Source organism: Sander vitreus, chromosome 7, assembly GCF_031162955.1.
Source record: "Sander vitreus isolate 19-12246 chromosome 7, sanVit1, whole genome shotgun sequence".
Lineage (NCBI taxonomy): Eukaryota > Metazoa > Chordata > Actinopteri > Perciformes > Percidae > Sander > Sander vitreus.
The window spans coordinates 12,591,580-12,616,687 of NC_135861.1; the positions used below are offsets into that span (position 1 = coordinate 12,591,580).

Below are 25,108 nucleotides of genomic sequence, written 5' to 3' on the forward strand. Positions count from 1 at the left end.
GTATAATTATCATTCATTATCATTATAGTAGTAGTAGTCCAAACTAATCTAAACTGTATACGTTTTGCTGTAAAAAAAAAAATAAAAATAAAAAAAGCATATGTGAACAGGTCAAATCTATTATTTACAGAATATTATCAAGTTAATTGCAATACAAATATGATCCCTGGACCTGTATGCCTGGTTCAGACGATTTAAATAGGATCAAAAAGTTGGCGTACATGGAGAAGAAAGAGACTGCAGGTTGATGGAGAAGTAGATGAGGTGGAAAGAAAATAGGTATAAAATAAATGGACTGTTAAGAATAAAGGAGTCATTAACTTCCAAAGCTCTCACTTACAGATAAAGGGTTTGACACTGCTGTGGATGTGCTTATGCTGTTTGAGGCCTGACGAGGTGGCAAAGGTCTTGCCACACTCAGGACATGTGTGAGCGCGCGCCCCCACGTGCTGGGAGCGGATGTGGCGCTGAAGGTTGCTGGGATCTGTGAACACCTGAAATTTGAAATAAGTGTATAAAAATACTGTGTATGCCATAAATGAAAAAATGCTGTTCTTTCAAAATTACTAAATGTATGTCCATTGCTATTACGAATGAAGACTAAAAAACAAGACCAGCAGAATTTCTGAAGCAGATAAAGCCTGTGTGTTCAGTGTACAACTTACGTGCCGGGTATGCTGTACCTTATCACAGTTTTCACACTCAAAGCGCTTGCCACTGTCATGTGACATCTGGTGACGGATGAGGTTGGACTTCCAGTTGAAGGCTTTGGGGCACTGGTCACACTTGTACTCCCTCTCCTCTGTATGGACTATCATGTGTTGGCCCAGACTTGATAAAGAGAGCACAAGACCATCAGTGAAATGGACTGTATGTGTTGAATGTGTACCTTTGAATGTGTATCTTTAAAGGTACTGAAGTGTGGTAGTTATCACGTGTCTGTGTACCTGTACTCATTTGGAAAGATCTTCTCACAGTCTTTACACTCGTGGACAGGCTCGTCGCTGTCCTCGCGTTCCTGTTTGAAGTCCTCTCTCAGTGTGTCAAAGATGGAGCCGGAACTGGAGCACGAGTACTTCTGGTGCCGCCGCAGCTCAAGTGTTGAGGAGAACAGCTCATCACAGTCTTCACAGCGGTACATCTGCTCATCTGCGCGCACACACACACACACACACACACACACACACACACACACACACACACACACACACACACACACACACACACACACACACACACACACACACACACACACACACACACACACAGAGAGAGAGAGAGAGAGAGAGAGAAAGATTTGTTTAGCAATCACACAATTAAGCTTCTTGAAATATGAAATATCCATTGAAATCTACCATAAATGCTTAAAGAATACGATATGAATAACAATGTTTTGTTGTGATATTGTTATAAGGCTACCTGTTAGCAATAAAAACAAAATTCCTTATTCATTCCTGTTGTCAAAACTGCATTGTCCAGTTTCACCATTCTTTGAAAACATATCTTTCTTATATATCATCCTATAAAATATCTTAAGTTAAAAAAAAAAAACATGGAAATATTTATCTAAAAAAAATTTAAAAGTCCTCATAAAGATAAAATCAAAACTTGGAGCAACATCCCCCAATTTTATCTTTAGGAAGAGGACAGAAATATGTTTAGTACTATTAGCTTGTCAATTTTAGGCAGCAACTAGGACAATCCACAGGAGGACATTTAATTGTCTCCATTTGGCTTTTGTATGCAAACAAAAATGACTACATTTTATGTGAGTCAAGACAAAACCAACTTTGCTGTGCACAAAGAAACAATTAAGTGCGCTTTGCATCCTTGTCTGTACTAACTCCTGTAGGTTGCATCTCCCTTATGCAGAACCAATCATCCAGTTGTATATAAAAACTGTTGATACTACTAAACAAGAAGAACAATCTATGACCTATCCGTGTGTTAGTTACAGCTAAATAGACTCCCATTCAAATGGTAAAAGCAACAATCCCGCAATTGATAATCACATAAAATGGAAATCAATTAGCAGTGAAATGTAGCCTTAATTAACACAGTTAATTGCTTGTTAAAGCAAGTGTTTGCTTGAGACTGTAGGTGTAATAGCACACAGGGGAAACAATAGGGGCTGGTCTTCCCCTTCCATGTTGATAACCTTTACAATACTTCTCACCACCAAGGTCAAATACATAAAACTCGGGCCAGCGTTTTCAATAGTAAGTTCCTGAGTCAGACGCCAAGTTCAACAGATCAGGGGAAAGCCCAGTGGAGTGTCCTTTGTGCACAGCCAATAATGTGTGTATGAGTGTGTGAGTGTGCATGTGAACATTTTCCAAAAGGAATGAGCCACAAGCAACAGAAGTAAGCAGGGGCAGAGTGGCGCCAACCCCATGGTGATTTCAGCGCCAAGCTGCCATACCCTCTTTGCCATGACCCAAGCAGCCAACGCCTGACTTGCCCCCCCCCACCCCAGGTGTCCCAACACGCCATGCACACCCATCCATCATTTCAAGCTGCACTAAATGAGTTTATCCAAAATGACTTACAGTGCATGGCTCACCTGCTTTCTACTGCATGTGACCGTTTATCCAGCTGGAACTTCTTGGGCACATTAAAAGGGCATTAGTGTAGCAACATCAATGTGTCTAACCTCGGGGAGAAGAATAAATGACCTTCTGGTCAATGGGCCATTACGCTGAGCTCAGATGCTAAACTAACTCACTGACTTTGACACCAGTGTGCACATATATCATGGAGAGCAAGTGTTTTACTGTGAGAGAGTTGGCTATCATTTGCTCTAAAGTGCAAACATCTCACCACTCAGATACTTTTGTCTGTGAGCTTTAACAGCGGAACACGTTTTGCAAAAAAAAAAAAAACGATTCATACACAACTACAATAAACTTAGAAGTTAAAAAAATGTGTGTATGACAAAAGCACTTGCAAACCTCTCTTGCAACAGAGATGAGGTGTTACATAGAAAAATCTCTGTGTGGACACTCAGGTGTGCATGCATGTGTGTTTCAGTGAGGATGCACGCAAATAGAGGTGCTTATGAGTGTGCATCACTGTGCCTGTGTTTATTCAGTTAGTCTGGTCTGGGCGGTGTGTGTGTGTGTGTGTGTGTGTGCGTGTGTGCGTGTGTGTGTGTGTGTGTGTGTGGGGGGTTATAAAGGGGAGACTAATAGCTCTCTGGGAGACGAAGGGAAGCACAATTATGTGCAGTTTAGCAGCTAATCTGGGAGCATGGGTGAGGTCTCAGGGGACTCCTCAAGTCCTCTACTTCAAATTCCTTCTCCGATAAGCCAGACACAGAGAGCAGGGCTGCACTGCCAAGCTCCCACTCAGCCCTGCTACCTTTCTCTCTCTCTCACACACACACAAATACATGGATCCAAAACAGACACTCTCATCCCTCCTATAGGTGGACTCTGACTGTCTCTCTTTGTCCTCCTTTCTCTCTGCTTTCCTGTCTCTCTCATAAACATCTTCAAACAGTAGACAAACTGTTGTACTTATTTTTTTGTCTGTCTGCCTTCTTCGCTCTCCCACACCAACACACGACGCCAAATACTTGGGCTCTGACACACACATTCTGGCAGGTGGAGTGTCTCTCCTTTCTGCGTCCCTCTTTTTTTATATTTCACATACATATACACAGAGGAATTGAACAAATCATTTACAAGTCTGCTCCATCTTTGACGCACTCCTACAACAAGCCAATCTGCTTCTTTTCAATAATCAACCTTACTTTGAGCTCCCGTCTCTTCCTGTTCCTTTGACATGGAGATCTGTGCTTAAACCGTGCATCATGCAGGGGGGAAAACTGGTGAACTGCAGAACATCTCACGAACATCTTGTTCTCCCTTCACCATTTTATAGTCAATGACAAGTAAGAGTAATCCAATTTTTTTCTGTATCCCTAGTTCCAGAAAGACTGGAAACACAACAAAACAATGTTACCTGACAACAGCACTTCACCACAATAAGTCCAAGATGTTTAAAAAAATACAGCGGAACTACGGCCCCTTTTCCGCTTAAGTGAACTTTGAAAGAAAAGCCCAGATCGACAGTGAACAGCTAACAGCAAGTTAGATTATGAGATAAAATATTGGATATATTCAGTCTGACGTATAGAGGCACGGTTCAAAGGTAGTGAGTACAGTGAATCACGTTACCCACTCAAAGGGAAGACAGGCGGTGAGAGCACCTAAAAACGTGACGCACTTTGAAATGTGAGCCAGTGTACAGACTGGCTCACATTTCAAAGTGTTAACAGAGTACAGCAAGGTGTAGGAGCACTCAACATACACAATATTGCAGAATTTAGTATTATAAAGGAAAGCAAAGATCCAACGGTCCAACACATACATTTATTTGTAAGATAGATCGATAGATAGATAGCTAGAAGTCAGAAATTATAGGATATAGTTTATTCAACACCACTGACCCAACAGTTGGAGAATGGGGAATATGATTTTTGTTCTTCTCAAAATCAATTGTAATTTGCATAATTTTTGGATTAATAAAAAATCGGATTTCAGGCTGCCTCATCAGGTTCTTGTATCTTTTCAATGATTTAACAATAGGCCTACTTGACATCATGTGCCGCTTCTGTTATTATTTTTGAAAAAGAATATTAAAAATTCCACTGAAAACAACAATAGGTTTGATCAAGTTTTTTTTTATTTTATTTTTTTACTCGGAACACGGGCCGATTCTCAGGGGCATCAAAACACTAAACACATGGCAGTGAGTCCGTGAGTGCGATATTATATCTGGCTAATGGCCACTAAAACCTCCCAAAACGCCTATGCTGAAATTCTGGGGGCAGACTGCAACGTTGATTTGTGAATTGGTTCGATATTATTATTATTATTATTATTATTATTATTATTATTATTATGATGATGTCGAAATGTGACAAATAGAATGCCAAACTATTGGCTTAAAGGTCATGTGTGCTCCCATATAACGTGTTCTTAAGAATATTACTTCCTAATAATTTCTGTTTGATCCTGGCTTTCCGTCAGCAGAAAATGTCTACTCGCCATAGAATGTAAAAGTGGCACAAAGTGCCAAAGTGCCAATTGACGCCCTAATACAGTATTTCAGACAAAGAGGCCCATTACTGTACATTGCAGCATTGTAAGCGCACAATTCAGACCAGACTCTTACGAGTAGCCTATTGGCAGGCCTATTCTAAATGACAGGTCCAAAAACGGCTTCAACCAGATGCTTTAATGCGGGATTTAATTCTATCCTGGAAATTTATGATTCGAATAATTCACATTTCTTGAGGGAAAAAAAATAAAATCTTGGAGGGAGAGATGGTGTCTTTTCCCCCGTCACATTAGCGAGGTTATGGAGTGTGTTGGCCGCGAAAGCAGCACAGGATGCAGGTTGGAGTTTGTTTAAAATGTGCGCTAATGACGCGCATTAATCTTACCTTGTAGGTTGGGTGCCATGGATCCCTCGGGGAAAATTCCGTCCTTCATATACACTAAGAGCTCCTCCCCTGCGTCAATGTCCCGGACAGCTTTATAATAAATCTGAAGAGGGAGAGAAAGAGAGAGAGAGAGAGAGAGAGAGAGAGAGAGAGAGAGAGAGAGAGGGGGAGACTTTAACTTAAGGTCAATATGGAATTAATAAGTCTGGACCCCCATATTTTTATTAGGCTATCGCAATTTAAGGAAGGGCCTACATCTGAAATTGCTAATTTTAGCATGGTGGTTATTAGGAAAATAAAACACCATGCATGTCTAAAATAATGGAATTAAATGGAAACATATTTTGGTCGCAATATTTTATTTATTTGTAGGCTACCAATCAAAAGCAGGGCCGCCAGGGGTTATTTTAATATATGATACCACACAATAGTTTGTTTTATTCTAAGCCTACATTTAGGCTACTCAAAGTTTATAAAATAAACAAAACGAATAGAAAAAAATATAATGTATTTCCCTTTGTGTGCACGTTAGCCTACTTAAAAATGGTCTGCGTTCTTTCACAAAGAATAAGGCCTAATCAAACATTTTAAAAAATGCAGAAGAAATCCAGACGATACAAATAATGCTGTAATGAGTCTAAACAGTCAGAAAGAAAAGTGGTGAGCAAAACGAAAATAAACATCAAACAGCTCAGCTGCTGTGGTGTATTTTTTTCTTCATTCACAGCTGCAGCAAACCGGGGTCGGGTCTTTACACAACTATTCATTTGATTGAGGTAAATTAACTTTTGTGATCGGGCACAAACTACTGCTGAATTATGAGTTTTTTTGCTTACAAGGAAAAACTAAGGAAACAGGAATAACGGCAATATTCGAGGCCATTCAGAGCCGAGGCCTTATCAAGTCTCTATTTTACATTTAGAAAATCCGTGAACCAAGCTAAGCTTACACATATAGGCTAGTCTGAAAATATATTAAACTTGGTCACAATAAACGTGTATACATTTCGAATAAAAAATAGCACAGCTTCATGCATCCCAATAAACCACAGCGCAACCACTTCAAGCTGCATGCAGAAGCTGTGATCTCAGATCTGAACACATGGGGGCGCTCTGTACCAACCGAACGAAGTCATCACAACGAGGAAGGCAGAGCACGCACGCACACACACACACACACACACACACACACACACACACACACACACACACACACACACACACACACACACACACACACACACACACACAAACAAACAAACAGTCAAACACAGAGAGGAGCGAAGCTAACTTCCAAGACTTAGTGCTCTTAGGACGAGACAATGGAGCAAAGGCCTAAAATCAATCAAAATAGGCTATCACGTCTTATTATTAGGCTATTATTATTATTATTATTATTATTATTAGTAGTAGTAGTAGTAGTATGTATTATTATTATTGTTTTGAATTATTATTATAATTTGCATTACAACAATTAGGCTACACACAGCGGCTGCTGTAGCCTCTCTACGTTGTTTCGACCTAACCTTTCTTTTCTCCGTGAGATGAAATAGTTGAGAAAGTTGCGCGGCGCTGCGGAGAGCCTCCAGCTGCAGTAGTACTTCAGTCCCGGTGGAGTTGGCGACACAACCCATAGTAGGTCTACCGGAGAGGGAGCGGGGCGCTGGAGCGGACAAGGCCGGGGAGAGGAGATCGCGGAGGGGCCAGGCGCGCTGCAGACGGTCGGTGATCGCTCCCTCTGGCTGGATGAAGCCCGACGCTCCTCTGCTGGGCTACTCTCTAATCTAGTCAGTGAGCGCGTCTTTGATGATGATGAGTCTCTCTCTCTTTCTCTCTCTCTTTCTGACTCTCTCTCTCTCATTAGTGATTCCCTATTGCCCCTCGGTGCTCTCTCGGTTACCCGTCGGCCACTCCTCCTCGTCTTATCTCCAGCCAAAAGGATTGAGGGATCTGCGGCGGAGACCCCTCCCCGCATCTCCGATCGCAGCCACCGCTTTGGCCGCTTGATAAATCTATTATTGATGTAAATAATGGATAAAGCAGCCTGACAGACTTGCACTCTCTCTATCGGTCACTCTATCACTCTCATACGCACGGGAAAATACATGCGCGCGCTCACGAGCAGCTAAGCACAGCAAATGTATGAATAGGCTTTTTGCGGATTAAAGTTATTTAAATTGATTGCATTTAATGCAGGAACATTATTTCGTTCACTTTCTTTCAGTCTGGCCTAAACATAACGGCACTATGAGCAATTCTTTAAAACTCTGAAGTCAAGTTTGGATTTATCTGGGGTCAGAATAGTAATTTAAACTAGTTGTTAAAGATGTTTAAAGATGATATTTTACTTGTGAAAGATGAAAATGTCTCTGTTTTATGCATTTGTCATCAAACTTAAACAAATGTAATTCATTCATATTTCTTTCATTTATTCAATATTATTATTAATATTATTTTTCAATCCATTTATTTATTTGTAGAGGGGGAAAACAAAGAAAAAAATGTTCAACACGGGAGACACGGAATTGCTCATTGAAGAAAAACACGAACGAATTATAAAGGAAAAACAACTTCGCAATGTCCTATAATTCCACAATCTGTAGACTATAGGCTACATATATATATATATATATATATATATATATATATATATATATATATATATATATATATATGATATATCTTGCTTTATTTTAAATATTTTAAAATAGCTTAATTTGTGATATTAATGACACACCTTCCACAGTAGTACTACAGGATTATAGATTAGAAGATAATTAGCAAATATTACACATTTTACATTACGCAATTTTAATTAATTAATTAATATTTATAATGTCTGCATTTTGAATCTTAGTATCTTTGTTTGTGTGTGTGTGTGTGTGTGTGTGTGTGTGTTCTACAGTAAGGCCTTCACACTCAGACCTGTCTTGACCTCTTCCCATCTCTGTCCAGTTTTTTAGGGACGGATGCCTCATCAATCAATGCCAGCCATAGGGCCCGCAATAATCCCCCACTGTGTGGCCTCACACTCTCACACACACACACACACACACACACACACACACACACACACACACACACACACACACACACACACACACACACACACACTAGTGTCTATGTATTGATGGATCCATCCCGGAGTAGAAGGGCAGATCAAACAGCATTGGAAATGCCTCAACTCCAAAACACAAAAGATGAAGGACTGACAAGAAGGTGGACAAGGTTCATCTTCTCTTTAAACCCTATCAACTACACACACACACACACACACACACACACACACACACACACACACACACACACACACACACACACACACACACACACACAAATACATCTTAAAAACCCAGCAGCACTTCTATAGAAACTGTGCCCAGAGCCCATTTGTTTGCACCTGATGTGGAAACAAATATATAAAATAATACATTATTGCATGACCATAAATATCTAAATGATGCATTATCTTGCACATATTTGTTCATCTTACACTATTAATGACAAACAAATAAAGAAATAAATCATCCACTTGCTTTTTAAAAGGTTACAGCCTGCATTTGAATTTGCCCCATGTGCACATATTTCAATAAACTCATGCATTGTGCATGCTGATACAAAAGAGGAAAAGAAAATCACTGAATAGTCTGCTAAATTATACATTTTAGCACTGAGTGGCTGTGTATATATATATGTGTGTGTGTTTGTGTGTATATATATATATATATATATATATATATATATATATATATATGTGTGTGTGTGTGTGTGTGTGTGTGTGTGTGTGTGTGTGTGTTGGTAAATAAATCATAGGATCATACTTATGAGCCACTACACCAAGCAACTGGTCAGACAAACAAAAGCAAAGCTGTTCGCTAAGTACAAACAACAGCAAAACACATCAAAAAACAATCATGCACGTGGCCTCTCTGGGTCTGATAATTCTCCACAATTTTCACCGGTGCCCTGATTCTTTCTTTGACATTGTGTGGCAGTGGCAGGGGGCACTGATGTGAAAATCTTAAAAGGATTAGGCGGGTTGGTGTTGCCAGCCAATTGGTGCTTGTCAATCTCGGAGGCCCCTGTGTGTTCCCTCTCTCACTTGGTCCAAGCCCCTTTTCTCTCTACCGGTCAGGCTTAATGTCTGAAGCTTAAATGGACACACTAGCCTGTCCCCTCAGTGTGACAGAGTGACAGGTGGCAGATCAAGACATGAGGACAGAGAAGGAGACAAAGACAGCGAGGAACAGGCGGCTAGAGACCAAGACAGGAGGGGGAAAGAGCCATGTAGGCAGGGATTAGGAAACAAATAAGAGTGGAGTGACAGGAATGTGGAAACACACAGGCAAGTCATATGGATGTATTTGGCTACTGTCATACCTCCATCATGTTTTCTTGGTTTGTTTCTTTGTCTTTGTTTTCAGCTAACAAGTTTTTATTCTCATTACTCTTTTGGATGCATTTTCTACGTATATCTCAGTACACGTGAGTTATCATAATAGTCCAAACTGCACTGAGAGTGAAATGTGTGTCAAGTAATGTCGAGTAACACTCCTGGTATTTCATTTACAGAAACTGGGACAACAGTCAGCAAAGCAGAAAGAACAGCCTCTGAAGGATAAAGAGAAACAGAAATATGCATATATATTACAGCAGTAAGTTATGGCACACACATTGAATGGGGTTGGGGTTAGGGCCTAGTTAAGCAGTTAGGGTTTTACGGGCACTGGCTGGGCATCTTTCCAAAAGTATCCAATGCCTTACCCAGGTTTCTTCAGAGAGAGAGAGAGAGAGAGAGAGAGAGAGAGAGAGAGAGAGAGAGAGAGAGAGAGAGATGATAGGATATAAGAAGCGAAAAGAGAGAGAAACTACTGCTTCCACCGAAGAAGGCCGTGCCTTGGATAATGGGTATTATGGGACTCAGGAGTGTCAGGCTATTTTTCAGCCTCTTTACATGGGTCATTTCCTAACAGCACTGGCAACTGGCCCAGCCACAGACACACAATAGAGCCATTCCTTGGTCATCAACAGCGCACACATTTTTTTACCACAATGGTAAACACACACATACTGTAAGTGTGCAAGCAGAGATTCACACAGATCAAGCCAGTTAGCAAATGGGAAACAATTGCAACAAATCCCCCTTGCCTCTTGCAGACAATATGGTGCCGTTTCTTTCATAGATCACAGATCCAACCAGGACATCTCTGTCATGTCAATTACCTGGTCTCCGGTGAGGTGACAGGCGGCGAGGTTCTGATCCTCAAATGACGGGGCAGAGCGAACGTATTTAAGCCAGCTGTTGCTGGTGGCATCCGGGCCTGTGTCCAGCGCAAACTTGACGTTGCCCATGTTGTCCACCACCTGTTGGAGAGCAACAGGTTAGATAGTTTAAAACGTGACACTTTTTCTTTTCTTTTTTTTTTCCTTCTTTTTTTACAACTGAAAACATGCTATCACCAATTTCCACTTAGAATATTTCCATATATTACATTTTCCAAAGAGGTTCTGGGCAGTTAAAAATGCAACATTTTAAATGAGATTGCACATCAGGTTATAGGAAAGCTCTGCCAGGAGTTTGATGTCAGTCAACTTTAAGACACACAGAGGCAACAGTTCAGTGGGTGTTAGGGCCACCTAACCTTGTCAATCCCAACAACAAGAAAAGGAAAGAGGGAAAGGAGGAGAAAGGAGGAGGGAGTAGACAAAATGTGGCTTCTTTCACTTGTCTAAAGACTTTCTCTGGCACATATTGATCACCCTTTGTAACCTCTACGCCCCCCTGAGACTCTAAGAGCGGGTTTCATGTTCCCCGCTTTCACAGAGAATGAAGGAGGATGGAGGTAGAGGTGAAGGAGGAAGATGAGGAGAGAGGCTTATTGTGGAGCAAAACGTGAGGGGGAAAACCAGGAAGGAGTAACAATGCTTCATGTATGCGTATAAAAATGGGACGTCATTCTTCGCAAAATTGTAAATTACGACATATTTTAAATGATAGGGAATGAAAACAGACATTATACAACGATTAGTGCATTAATGAACAGCAAATATTGCAAAAGAGGTCGCATATGTTTTAAAGGACAGAAATGTTGCTTTCTAGTCTTGGCTCCTTTGAGTGAATTTGTGTATGTGTGTGTGTGTGTGTGTGTGTGTGTGTGTGTGTGTGCGTGCGTGTGTGTGCGTGTGGTTCTGTGAATCTGGGGGCAGCTCAGCTGAAACCCTTAGGCCTACCTTCAGCACCAAGCTGGGGGTGAAGCTCCGATTTCGCCCCAGCGCTGCATGTGATACTGAGCCTGTGTGAATCCTCTGGGGAGAACTGGCCTGAGAAAGAGCAACTCCTCTAATTACAACTCCCAATCAGCCTGGCCTGAGTTCAGCGCTGACCTCTAGCTTGACTCGCTGCGCTCCTAATTACAGTCAAATGTCTGCCGAAGGAAATCGAGGTGTGATGGAGAAGAACCAACAAACCATCTGACGTTTTTAGATGTGCAAAGGTTCGTGAACCTCTCTAACTGGCTGCTTTTCTAAAGGCATGTTCGTGTTTTTTCCCAGCTCGTAAAGTGTGAATGGTCATGTTCTTGTTGTCTGGGTGAGCGCGTGCAGAAGGTGTATTTTTGTGGGTGGGGTGCAGGTGCCAAGTTTGGTGAGTAAATATGTAAAGGGTCTGGTTGGAGGTGTGGAAGAACTGCCATGTGCCTGTTTGTACAAATACGGCAACCATTTCAGGCAAATGCATGTGTGCTTAGTTGTGTTACCAGCTTGAGGTAAAAGTAATATTTTTACTTTTGAGCCAAGGTGTGAGTTTACCCTCCTCACTAAATGTAACTGCTTTAGAATAACAATGCCTGTTAGCGCCTTGGCTAAAAATAATCAAAACTGTAACCTATGTTTTAAAATCCTGTTCCTGTTGTGTATTTTCTGTAATTCACACTGAGATCCTCAGAAGCAAATAATGTGATAATGTCACACACTGGAATAGCTCCTAAATAAAAACTGAATCTTATCCATTGCTCTCTCTCCACATCTACAGCTACTGCCTCTTCTGTTTACAGTTTGCAACTTAAACACCGGGCTTGATCGAGTCCAGGCCTTTACTTTATGTGTGAAAACAGTCACTGAAAACTAACCAGGCATACCCCCACCTACTACTCCACCCAATATCTTTTCTGCAGGCGGTGGAGTCAGAGTGCACTTGTCGCGGCATTGCCGGGGAGCTGCGACAGGTATCGTACATGTTTCATGAACACATGAATGAATGATGAAGTGAAATTGGGATTGTTTCTTTTTTTCTTTAGGGGAAATAGGTGTGGGAAGGGAAGTGGGGACCACACGACTCTGCACAGACTGACACATGAATACTGCCATGCCTACGTATTGGGCATAGTAGTATTCATACACACACGTTTTGGTTCCCCCCTTCTTCTATACACGCACACAAGGGTCTGATCACAGGCCTAATGAGCTGCAGACCTGTGTGTGTTGTGCGTTTTTGAATGTGCATGTGTGTGTGTGTGTGTGTGTGTGTGTGTGTGTGTGTGTGTGTGTGTGTGTGTGTGTTGGAGGTCTGCTAACACCCTGTCTCCGGGTGGAAGCCTGATTTATAAGGCTTCAAATGAGGTGCAACAGAGAAGGAGAACCAGAACAAGCCCACGGCTGATTGTTTGTTTATTTACCTTTCTTTTTCATTTTACCCCCCTCCCTACGTCACGGGGGGCGGGGGGTGGAAATCATCAGCTACACGTGTGCAAGGATTTCAACAAAACAAAGCGAATCAGGCATCTCAAAGTTTCCCCCTAAAGTTCTCTCTCCTCCTTCAGGTCAGAAGCAAAAAAAAGTGACACTAAAAATCTGGAATGCTGTTTTTATATTTTCAAAATGTTCTATAACAACTAACATCTAATGATAACCATCTTGCACTGACACAATCTCATTCTGATTTGGGCAGATCAATGATTTACTTTTCTGCAATCTTAGAATGCGGCAAAATTGCAAAATAATATGTTTAATAGGGAAATTTAAACAGGTTTAAACAAACCCACCGGGTTAGCCAAACTTATTTGGAAGCAGAATGAAGGTGTACAGTAAAGTTATTACCCAAACTGCCCAATGTAAACATCCATTACATTTTCTGGTTCAACTTTGACCCACGGAACTGGAGATGTGAGCACACACAGTTTCCTTTTGTAGTGAGTGATTATTGTCAACATTTAAGGGGTGTTCACTTTTGGTTTTACCTCCAAATAAAGTGGTTTAGATAATGTTTGTTTGTTGAAAATCTCTGATAATTGGATTGCTTGTGTTTCTTGCCACGTCACTGTGATGTAGTGGTTTCACCAGGTTTCTAGATCTCTGCGAGTACAATGTTATTATAACTGATACAAATGATGGCAAACCCCATGCAAATAAGATCAAAGTTGTGATAGCCTAATTGAAGATAATTATCATTTTAGGCCAGTGGAGAGAAGAAAACAGTCACCATTATCCTGTTTTTTCATACTTTAATTCACTTCTGATTTACCAAAAACATATTTTAAACATTTCCAATTCAAAGCTTGACCTATGGTTTTATTTGATTAAACATCATCAGAAAATTACTCACATGACAGCACACACACACACACACACACACACACACACACACACACACACACACACACACACACACACACACACACACACACACACGTGCGAAAAGACACAATGAGACTTCAGTGAAAGAGAAGCGGCTCTGAGTGGACTGGATTCAGAGCAAACTCCACAGGAAGCTCTGATAAGAGCACGACACTTATATCGCTCCTCACAACACAAAGGGGAACCTTTGACAGCTAGGAACCTTTAATGGATGTCTCGGCATGCCCTCTCCTCCGCCAGTTACATCTGACGGATGTGTGTGGCATGCAGGGCTGAATTAGTAGAGGAAAGGTGCTTGTACGGGTAGACGTTGGTGACAAGGTACATATTATTTTCTGTTTGACGGAGGGCAGAAAATGGAAATGGCGGCTCGGAGCACAGTGGTGATTGTGATGTGAGATGGAGATAGAAGCAGACTTACAGCATGTGAGACATAACTGCTGGGTTATTGTGTGTCTCTAAGGGAATACTTTTATGAAGTGTGATCTTAGTGCTTTGTTGCAGTGCCCCGGGTTTCAATGTGTAAACACAACCTAGTTTGCATCATGTATTTGTGTATGTGCTAATTTTATAAACTGTAGCGAAATGTAGCAACTTTATTCTGACTTCTAAAATAGACAAAGGTTTGATTGTTTCCAATGGAGAATTCAGTGAGCAGTAGTGATCAGTAATACGGTTTTGCCTTTTGCACATCAGAGGGTATCACGACGAGCAATGGCCTTCCATCTATGCGAAAGTCAAACAAACATGTCTATTTTAGATTCAGGTAGTCAAGTGATAATCACACAATGACACATTGTTTTACAACAAAAGTTTGCTGAAAGATTTCTCTGCATTGGCATTTTTTCCGCATGTGGAAAACAGGAAAGCAGAACTGTGAACATGTAAAAAGAAGCCTGACTCTCCCCTGGTTCACCTACTCATGTCCTGGGGAAGTGGCCGACAAATGAAAAAAAGGTTGTTTTGTAGAGAAAAAGCAAAAACAGCAAGGGACAGGTTGCCTTTCAATGCAGATCTTGCTTTTAATTTATGTAGATGTAGAACATGTAAAAAATGTAGAGAAAGACAAGCAGAGAAAAACAATACAAAGAGGGGGACACATGTACGTCTCCTTAAAGCAGCTAGGGGGCAGCCTGAAATGAAATCTCTCCAGTTAAAGGAGCATACGTGGAAATTAAACTTCCCTCTCTTCTCTACAGCTGTACACACGTACACATACAAAAACACAACATAAAAATGGTAGTCAGAGTAAGAATTACATACACACACTGTTTTAACCTGACGAGAGGGCCAGTCATGGAAACAGCAGTGACAGTGACAGATTGAGTGGCTGTGAAGTGGGCTGCCGAGCTGGTTGTTAGAGGTGTTGCAAATTAAGGTGCAGGACGACTAACAAGAAATAAAGAAGTGTGTGTGAGAGTGTGTATCCTTTCTGGAAAAGGGTCTGTTTCCAGTTGGGAGGTCCCTTAACATGCATACATGCACACACACTCACACACACACACACACACACACACACACACACACACACACACACACACACACACACACACACACACACACACACACAGGGGGACTAATAAAGCAGCTGACAGAGTACAGATCCCCATAGCCTCCGATGTGTTTTTGCACATTCACAAGTATGTGTGTGTGTGTGATGGATGGGGGCCTGCAGAGATGACCCTACCCTGCCACATCACTCAACAGTCTAAATGAGAGTGTCTGTCCACATTTGTGTGTGTGTGTGGAGGTGAGAGGTGGACAGGCACACAAGGGGTCCTGTCAGTAAATCCTCTCTTAGAGAAGGAAGGAAAATGATGGAGAATAATAGAACGAAAGAAAAAGAGTGAAAGAGAATATTCATATTTTATCATAACTTCAGTGGGGGAAGATGATGTAGGGAGGCAGTGAAACCCAAGAGGACGAAGAGTAAGATGAACACCCTGGTGACAGTATCTTACTCGTAATTCATCATGCATGTTAGAAAAAGTTTGTGGATGTAAGTACATGCACAAAAGAAGGAAGAGGTGTAGGAGAAAACTATGAGCTAAAATAAAGGTCAAAAAGATTGGGAGCTTGTGAAATGATGTTCAGAAATTAAAAATCAAAAGCCTGTGAGCAAACCTGTGTACAAATATGAGAAATTCAAGTGTGTGCATGTGTTTTTTTTTTTTTACAGATTTACAAAATATAATGTACATTCAGAGGCATTGCAATTATTTCGGCACATTGTTTCAAAAACTCAAAATCTTTCTGACCCTTATATGAGCAAGCATGTTATACACTCACACGTTGTTTCACAATGCCAAAAAATGCAAAATTAATGTGGGAAATTATACAACATAACAGATGCAGGAGAGTTGATATATTCCTTGATAAGGCTTCAGTTCATTTCAGTTAATTCAAAATCATATTTCTGCTATGAGAGTCCTTCTCTTGATACTGTAAATGTTCTTTCTCCTCTCTTTGTGTCACCACCACAACGTCTCCCCATTCCTGGCTTTTCATGCATGTTGTTTATCCAGCTACATTTGTACATTCAAATTACATTTAAATAATATTCAAATATGTTCTTCAAACAGCGTAAATGTAAGAAAACATACAGCATACATGTCAAGAGTTTTAGGCCATCGGATCATGCTGACATGTAGCTTTTATTAAGACACACATAATATAATTTAAATCAAATCATTTGTATAATTAAATCACAGATTTAGATATCACTCACAGATCCTTGAATTAAAATGAAAGATTTAAATTATCTTTTAGGGAAACTAAGTTGAGTCCAAATAAAGAGAATCAGTAGCAGAGCCAAATTGTTTCATCAGGAGGAGCCATACTGTGAGTATAGAGTGGGCCTTTAAAAATAAAGTGTATATGTGTGTGTGTAAGGCCAATTACTGATGCTGGTAATAGTACACCTGTGTAGCCATGTCTGGCAGTCTAATGACAGCTAAAGAGGAAACAGGTTGTAAATCCACTCACACACACACACACACACACACACACACACACACACACACACCTTTTATCGAGAGCCCTTGTGTTGAAAATCACGTATTAACTATTTGTCTCTGTCAAAGGCACAAGTGAATAACACCGTAAAAATGTGTTTGTCCATGTGCGAGCATTAGTTGTATCACCAGTAATATGTATGCAAGGTGTTGGAGTGTGTGTTTGCAGTGTGAGTGGATTTGTGGTGTGTGTGAAGGTGAGTGAAGGCGTGTTAAATGTGACCCATTTTATCTGGGCTGGGCAGCCATCGACATAATTAAAAACCAGGCAGGCAGGCCGGGGAGGGCCTGGGGCCTTGTAAAAGCCATCTGGGTTGTAGTGTGTGTGTGTGTGTGTGTGTGTGTGTGTGTGTGTGTGTGTGTGTGTGTGTGTGTGTGTTTGTGTGTCTGTGTGTGTGTGTGTGTGTGTGTGTTTGTGTGTCTGTGTGTGTGTGTGTGTGTATGTCTCTACATGCATTGTGAGTGTCAGAATGTGGCCCTGCTCACTAATGACCCAACTTGCTTCTCTTAAATCAGCGTCTCTACAGTCACCATCACACAGCGATCATTTGTGGTGAGTGTGCATGAGCCACACTGAAAACAGCATGTGAAAAGTTCCAGTGTGTATCTCCCACACTCGAAAATCATTGTAGAGTCAAATCTCATTTTGTCCGAGTTGGACCCACCTAATTTGGGAAACAGTTCCCATGCAGGTGGGGGAAATGAGCTGGTGATTTATGATGATGATTTCATTCAATTTGGTAGACATTGAATACATTTTGACTTATTATTCTGTTAATTTACCCAGCAGTTATGACTTGTGTCATTTTTCTTTGCATTATCATATTGTCAGTAGCTACATGCGTTTCCCACTCTATGCTACTCTTTTGTTCCAACAGGAGGAAGCCATACATTTAGCTTTTTTAAATTGGAGTTGCTGATATGTCTGATTGAAACAGTAGAGAAGGTTTTCATGTAATGCCAGTGATTATGCATTTGTATTTTATATATTACATATATATTTACACTGTGATGTGTATCTGTGATTTTTAGCATCACACCACCCTGTCCTACTCCGCACCACTGCAGCTCATCTGAATGAGCAGGTTGCCATGTGCTGGGTTGCCAGGATAGGGTAACTTTAAACAGGAAGTGTGCACACTTTAAAAGAAGAGAGGCAGTGGGTTTTCAGGCTGGACCTTGTTAATGAAATGGCTTTGTGTTATTTACAGCCCCTTGTTAAAAGGATACGTGTGTGTAACAGTGTCTGTGTGTTCAGGCGTGTGTAAATGCACACGCTTGTGTATGTCATCTTATGTGTGTGCGTGCTTATGTGCATGACTTTTTGCCTGTGTACATGTGTGTTTTTTATGTATGTGGGATGTGTTCAGTGTACAAGTGTACATGTGTGTGTGCACAGAGGTTAGCATCATGCTATGTCTGTTTTACTGTTGGACAGCCTTTTACAGGCCGGGCTTTATGATATGTATTTAGGGCAATTAGTGAGCAGATATATTGGCTCATTATAGTGAAGCAGGTGCAGGGTAATGGGGAAATATATGAACAGTACATCAGGGTCACATACTCTGTCTGTGGTGTTTGAAGGTGAACAGCTAGACTTATGTGTGTGACAAACAGGAGCACACACATTGAACTCCGTAAGAGCCAGACTGAGGAAACATTTTCTCATGCTGGTCTCTGTCAAAGAAATCATACGATCAATGAAGAACATTTATCACATGCTAAAATAATTGTTAACAGGCTCAAGAGGAGAACAAAGTGAGAAAACTAGTTGGATATTAACTGAGAGGGAGGCAGAATTAGTAAAGTATGTGTTTACTGGCTGGAAGGAACGCATAGTGAGCAAAGTGGTTGTTTATTGGCTACAGGGACTAATGTTTGATAGTGCCGCTGGGCTTGTCTCGAGAAGAGTCCACAAACAGACACACATAAACCTACAAACACAGAAGTCAAAGTCCCACAAAGTCCTTTATATGTAAGAAAAAGTGGATCTTCAAATGTAAGAATATAATGCATATCAGCAATCATAGCTCTTTCTGAAATAGTGGATATCATATGAGAATATAAAAAAAAAACTTCCTGAGCTCAATCAAAGCAAGTAAATTAATCAAGTCTAATGCATCCATGCCAAGAATAATGGCAGATAATAATGAGGTGAGGAAGCTTGCATTCAACACTGACACAACTTGACCTCCACTCTATCGACTGGCATCGGAAGTGAAACACAAAACGGAACAATTCCTGGAACTGTGCAAACACAAATAGGGAAGTGGTGCTTGGTACAAATTTATAGAGCATGTAACACCATCAATTATTTATTAACACCCAAATAAAGGAATACTTCCTTCAACAACATTTGCTTTTGTAATACAATGGAGAATGATGAATGGCGAGAGACGCAGAGAATGAGACACAAAAACGCAAAAACTGTTCATTTACAATCATATTTCTAGTGATCTAAAGCAGACAACAGGGGTTTCCAATACGAACAGAAAGAGAATTTTTCCCTCTGCATGTCAGTTCCTGCTCAGTATCAAATCAGCGTTGGCCTCAACATTTATCCCATCAACCACCTCGTTCCTTGAATCTCAGAGAAGGACACTGACACAAAACAGGAGATGTCATGTCTGTCTCCAACAATCTTCTTTAAATTTCATTTTTTCGGTAGAATGTCATTTGGTTTCTGCATTGTAGAACGTTGCAACGTCCTTGTGTTCTATGAGATCAATGAGTTGGCAGGACAGCAGAGAGCTGAGATGAGATGAAACGTACACAACATTCAAACTGGAGAGAACCAGCAGGAGTGATAGACACTCACACATTCCTCTTTTGTCTTTTAGTCTTCCTCTGTCTTTCTCACATCATCATCACCCGTACTCCACCTGGACGTTTGCAGGAGGTTTGAATTTGAGAGCTCAAATTTCCAAAAAATGCATTGTGAAGTAAAGTGGTGCCGGAAAAAAGCAGCAGCTGGCCAGGACAGCATGTGGCAGAACCCCTGTGTGGCTGCAGGCCTGGGACTTATTGGAACCATCTGAGCAGAAATCTTCATTTACTCTAAAAACCAAACTTCACTTTCTCCTCCCACCTCCTCTCTTCTCCTCGTCCGCCTTACCTATAGCGAGTGACCAGGCTTTAGTCAGTCTGATGACCCAAAATAAAACATTTACTCCAACAATTTGACAAAGAGACATGAACTTAAAATGGCTCACTAAAAAAAGCCTCATCATTATAAGGTGACACCCTTATTTCGTACCCTTTAGATATATTTTAATTTTTTATATATATTATTAACAAAATAATTAAAGTTAATTTGTGGTAAATAAAGTAAACACATCAAACCAGAGCCTTCTGGTCTTTTTATATTTTGAGATATGAAAATGTGACAGCACAGTTCTTGACCCCTTTATACTGTAGATGACTCTGTCCTGGCCATATCTGCAGTAAAAGAAGAGTCTTGTTTTAAAGTGTGGTAAAGTGGGATAACTGGACAAGTGTTGGGCTGACTATCTCTAGCAGACAAACTGTAGATGGACAGAAACTTGCTAGCCAAGCAAAATTAAAGCTACAAACAACTGTAATACAACCCTACAAAAGGGCTCCCTCCATTTAAAAACTAAATCTGCTGCTGTGAATACATAAATCACATTGCATATAATGAAAACCCAACCCAAGTCCAGAGAAAAATCACAGTGCCATATTAAGGCCAACTGATAACACACAAAACCCAAAGGAAAAGACATCAACATGGATATGAGAGATGTAAAGAGAAAGCCTTATCCCTTAAATGTAAATGTCTCTTTTTTTTGTAAAAAAGGAAAGTGAAGAGAAAAAAGTAAAACACATTCTAACTCTTGACTACTCTGCCAGGTGGATGTGAGGAGAGGTGCTCTGCCCAGAAGGATTAGCTATAGCCATACAGGCATACGTGATGCTCTGAGACGTGTTACTCTCCTCGAACAGGATTAGAGGAATATCTGGCTATTCTCATCTCTACCAAAGGATAATTTAATGTGTGTGTCCTCATCTGTGCTCTGTGTGTGGCCGCTGAATATAGGTCTGCCTATCTGAGTGTGCCTCAGTCCAACACTAGCCTCTACGTCTGTCTGCACACATGTAGGGCCTGGCCCGGCCTTCCTCTGCCCTACCAGGGGCTGAGACTAGCCAGGACAGGAGGGCCAATAAAGCTTACTCTTTGAGTGTTGGGCCTTCTGGCGAGAAGCAGAGGAAAATACCTATTTCACTGTTGTGTAAACTATTGTTTAATTTCCACACTTCTCTCTCCCTCTTTCTGCTCTGATATTTCACAGGGTTTTTGGCCCCCGTTCAAGTGTGAAGACAATACAGCTATTGAGATCATGGCTCGCACCTCCTGGCCTGAGCCTGGCTCAGCGCTAGTTTAAGAGCTCGCAGCTACCACCTCATGCTCAAACCGCTAACTACTTCTTCCTTTTCTTTCTTTCTTTTTGTTTTAAGTCAGGATGCTGAACAGACAGACTCACCACACACCCGTGCCCCCATCCCCCATCTCGTCATCTTAAGCCTTCACCCTAACTCTTGCTCTGGAGGGCCCCAATGTGCAGGTAATGGATCCCGCTTGACCACCTCCACCCAGAGGCCCATATATCCAACTTTTAATTAAGAACGCTCATCCCCTCTCCTGGGAGAGAGGGGGACGGTAGAATAGGCTAGGGGTAGCAGTGTGTGAGTGTATCATGTGTGTTGCAGAAGAGCCCTGCAGCCATCTGGTTTGTGTTAGACACAATATTAAGAGTGTGTCAGTGGCCCAGACCTGGCTGATGGCTATCAATCTGCCTTTTAATGTATGACGGGATATATGGAGGCATGGATGGATATGGGCCCCCCTCAGAGAAGCTAATGTCTAAACAGGCGCATTAAGGTGATTGAGGCCCATGGTTGTGATGGGGCCCATAGTGGAGCTGCACAAGGAGGCTTGAGGGCCTTCCTATCTCCTATGGCCTTGAAGCTATTGGAAACTGCAGGGCAGCCGTTTTGGGGATGGATGAGTGGAAGGATGGAGGGAGGAGGGAAAAAAACACAGAGGAGTGGAGATGGATGGGTGAAGTGTAGTGCTAAAACAACAGGAAATCATCAGGAAAACTTACAAATAGTGCTAAAACGATTAAACAATTATATTGACTCATCGCTTATGTGATTTTGTCAGGGAAAACAGGCAATTTGAAAACACCTCCTTCGACTTCGGGTTAGTGTAAATAGCATTTACAATTTGTAGACTAAATTATTAATAAAAATAGATTAATCAATGATTGATATAATTACTAGTTGCTCAACAGGCAAATAAAAAGTAATCAGCAATCATACAGGGTAGTGGGATGAAGAGAGGTAGTAAGGACAGAGATAGATAAATGAGGAGGAGGAGCAGCTGTTGACACAAGCCTTCCCCCCTGTCAGATAAGAGATAACTGGGCTGCCAGTGTTTAGACACACCATTAGTAGTGTCATCAATCACACACACACACACACACACACACACACACACACACACACACACACACACACACACACACACACACACACACACACACACACACACACACAGTAAGGAGATGGAGGAGGATTACTGGGGGTGACATAACATATTGCTCTATTAAAGCTTCAAGCATGTCAGACTACATCCTTTTCTTTACAGCTCATCAAACACACAAACACACACACACACACACACACACACACACACACACACACACACACACACACACACACACACACACACACACACACACACACTGTAGCTGCTGGTGAACATTCAATCCCATTCATCTGCACTGCACAGCACAGCCAACCAGCATTAGAGACTTAGCATATCACTGTGGCATAAGAACAGAGGCAGCAGTCCATCATCAAACTGAGCTGAAGAGCTGCAGATTGATGCACATAAGAGTTAGTTTTTTTCTTCTAATTATCCTTGATGTGCTCTTGTGTTTCAGAGTTAAGTCACAGTTATGAGATATGCCAAAGCTGCAGAAAGTAAACACTCTTAATGGACATACAGTACATGTATGCATGGACTGTGGGGTGTGTGCATGTATATTAAAATGTAGTGTATAGTTACATATTATTCATTATGTATTATTCATTTCAGTGATATCAGAGCTAACGCATGCAGTCATAGTTAGATGTACAGCATTGGGCTGGGTACAGAGGGGTCATGAAGAACAGAGAGGGGGCGCAATTCCAACTTTAACTCCCACCTGGAAACGTCTCATTAAAGCTCATTAACGGCCCACAGCATCCAAGTCGCCATTAAAGTCACACTAGCAAATAACAATGACTTTCAAACTATCCTTTGACTAATAATGCTGTCACTACAAGTTACTTGTGGCTTTGCAAAGACCAAAACAACTTTTTAGAGTGGTCCTGGGCTCCCCATGGTCACATTAAAAGCTAAGGCATAATTTGGCCATTCACTAACAACTCTTGGAGAATGCTTCCCTCAAGGAACACAATCAGGCATAATTGGCCAATCAACATCGAGAACAAACACAACGGTATACCTCACACAGTGAGGCTGTTGGATACAGTCATGTGGACAAGATGTCAAACACAAAAATGAAGAGGAAAAGGACACAGCACGGTATTACGGTTATTCTCTTGAGAATATACATTGTGCTGTTTAAAGGTTGGCTGATTGAATATGTGATGCAGTGTATTTTGTATTTGACAGCAGGGAGATGTTCAGGTATATGTACAGTGGAGGGATCATAGAAAGAAGCAAGAACTTTTTATTGCTACTTATTCACATGCTGGATTCACATGCTAACACACTTCCCCCATTATATTTTGATTTAAAGGTCCAATCTTCATATTCATGACTGGTGTGGAACTTCTTTTGACATGTATATGAAGAGCCCTTTTGTTTGTGCTGATGTAAACACTGTTTAACAGCATCAGAAAATAACTTTAGATGTAGTCTTGCGTTAATCTATGTATTCAAGAACTTTATCAATTTTAAAGTGAAAACAGAATCCAATATGTTTTAAGTTTTGATGGTGAGGTGCTTCTTATTTCATTTTTGTTTGAATCTACTTACAGTTTATTAGAAGATGATAATGTTTCCACTCAGCAACAAGATAGAATTTTAAACTGAAATTAAATTAAATTGTCGCTAATGGGTAAAAGCCTCCAATTTTTAGCAATTTTGATGATTTTCAAGTTTCATGATCAGTTGAGGAATCAACTCCATTATTGTCTTTTTTCTTTTCTTTTTAATTGAGTCCCTGAAAAGTTGTACATTTGGAGATATAAAACTTTTATCCTACCTTTTATCCTTCCTTAACAGGAAATAAATAAAACTGATGCCAGAAATAGGTGTTGATCTATGAGGCTGTTTGAGTATGATCAATAACACGAGGACACTTAAGGTGCAGCGTGTCATCGCTCAGCACTTAGACATCATTATCTACTATTGACTAACTATCGATCAGTTCAGCCAAAAAGAGTCAATACAACCATAGCAGACTTCATTTGATAGACTTTGCAAAGTCAATAGAAAGTATTTTATTTGCTTACATGAAAGAACTGGGTTAACTCAGCCTTTTCTAACACTTTGCATTTGTTTTGGCAATATTTCAGTATTTGAAGGCACCACATTAAACTGAACAAAATTTAATTAATTGGTGTACAACTTCTGTGTATGTATGTATGTATGTATGTGTGTGTGTGTGTGTGTGTGTGTGTGTGTGTGTGTGTGTGTGTGTGTGTGTGTGTGTGTGTGTGTGTGTGTGTGTGTGTATACAGTATATCTCTATCAATGTGGGCTTGAGCTTGTTAGTTGTACTAATTACTCCAAACAGCAAAATGGATCTTTTTAGCTTGAGGGGCGTATTCACTATGACCTCCCCGCGTGCTGGAGCTCAGTGGTCCTTGGGGGTATTTTGGAAGTAAACATGTTGACTGCACCTCTACCCCCCCATACCACCATCCATTTACTTCCCCACACGTGCAATTAACGAGCCACTAGCTAATTTGGG

The 25,108-nt window shown here is 41.0% G+C and overlaps 1 protein-coding gene across 9 annotated transcripts in view; it reads right to left on the reverse strand.

Moving 5' to 3' along the window:
• Positions 1-25,108, reverse strand: part of prdm16 (PR domain containing 16) — a 181,207-nt gene that overhangs the window by 15,261 nt on the left and 140,838 nt on the right. For 5 of the 9 annotated variants that reach the window (XM_078254677.1, XM_078254678.1, XM_078254676.1 and 2 more), the window contains exons 4-8: positions 10,675-10,815; positions 5,453-5,555; positions 948-1,149; positions 666-831; positions 341-494 (exon numbers count right to left, since the gene is read on the reverse strand). In XM_078254677.1, the coding sequence (XP_078110803.1) occupies positions 341-494; positions 666-831; positions 948-1,149; positions 5,453-5,555; positions 10,675-10,815 (766 nt within the window). Of the gene's footprint in view, positions 1-340; positions 495-665; positions 832-947; positions 1,150-5,452; positions 5,556-6,977; positions 7,375-10,674; positions 10,816-25,108 lie in introns of those variants that run through there. The other 4 variants (XM_078254685.1, XM_078254679.1, XM_078254681.1 and 1 more) reach the window with 2 other exon arrangements.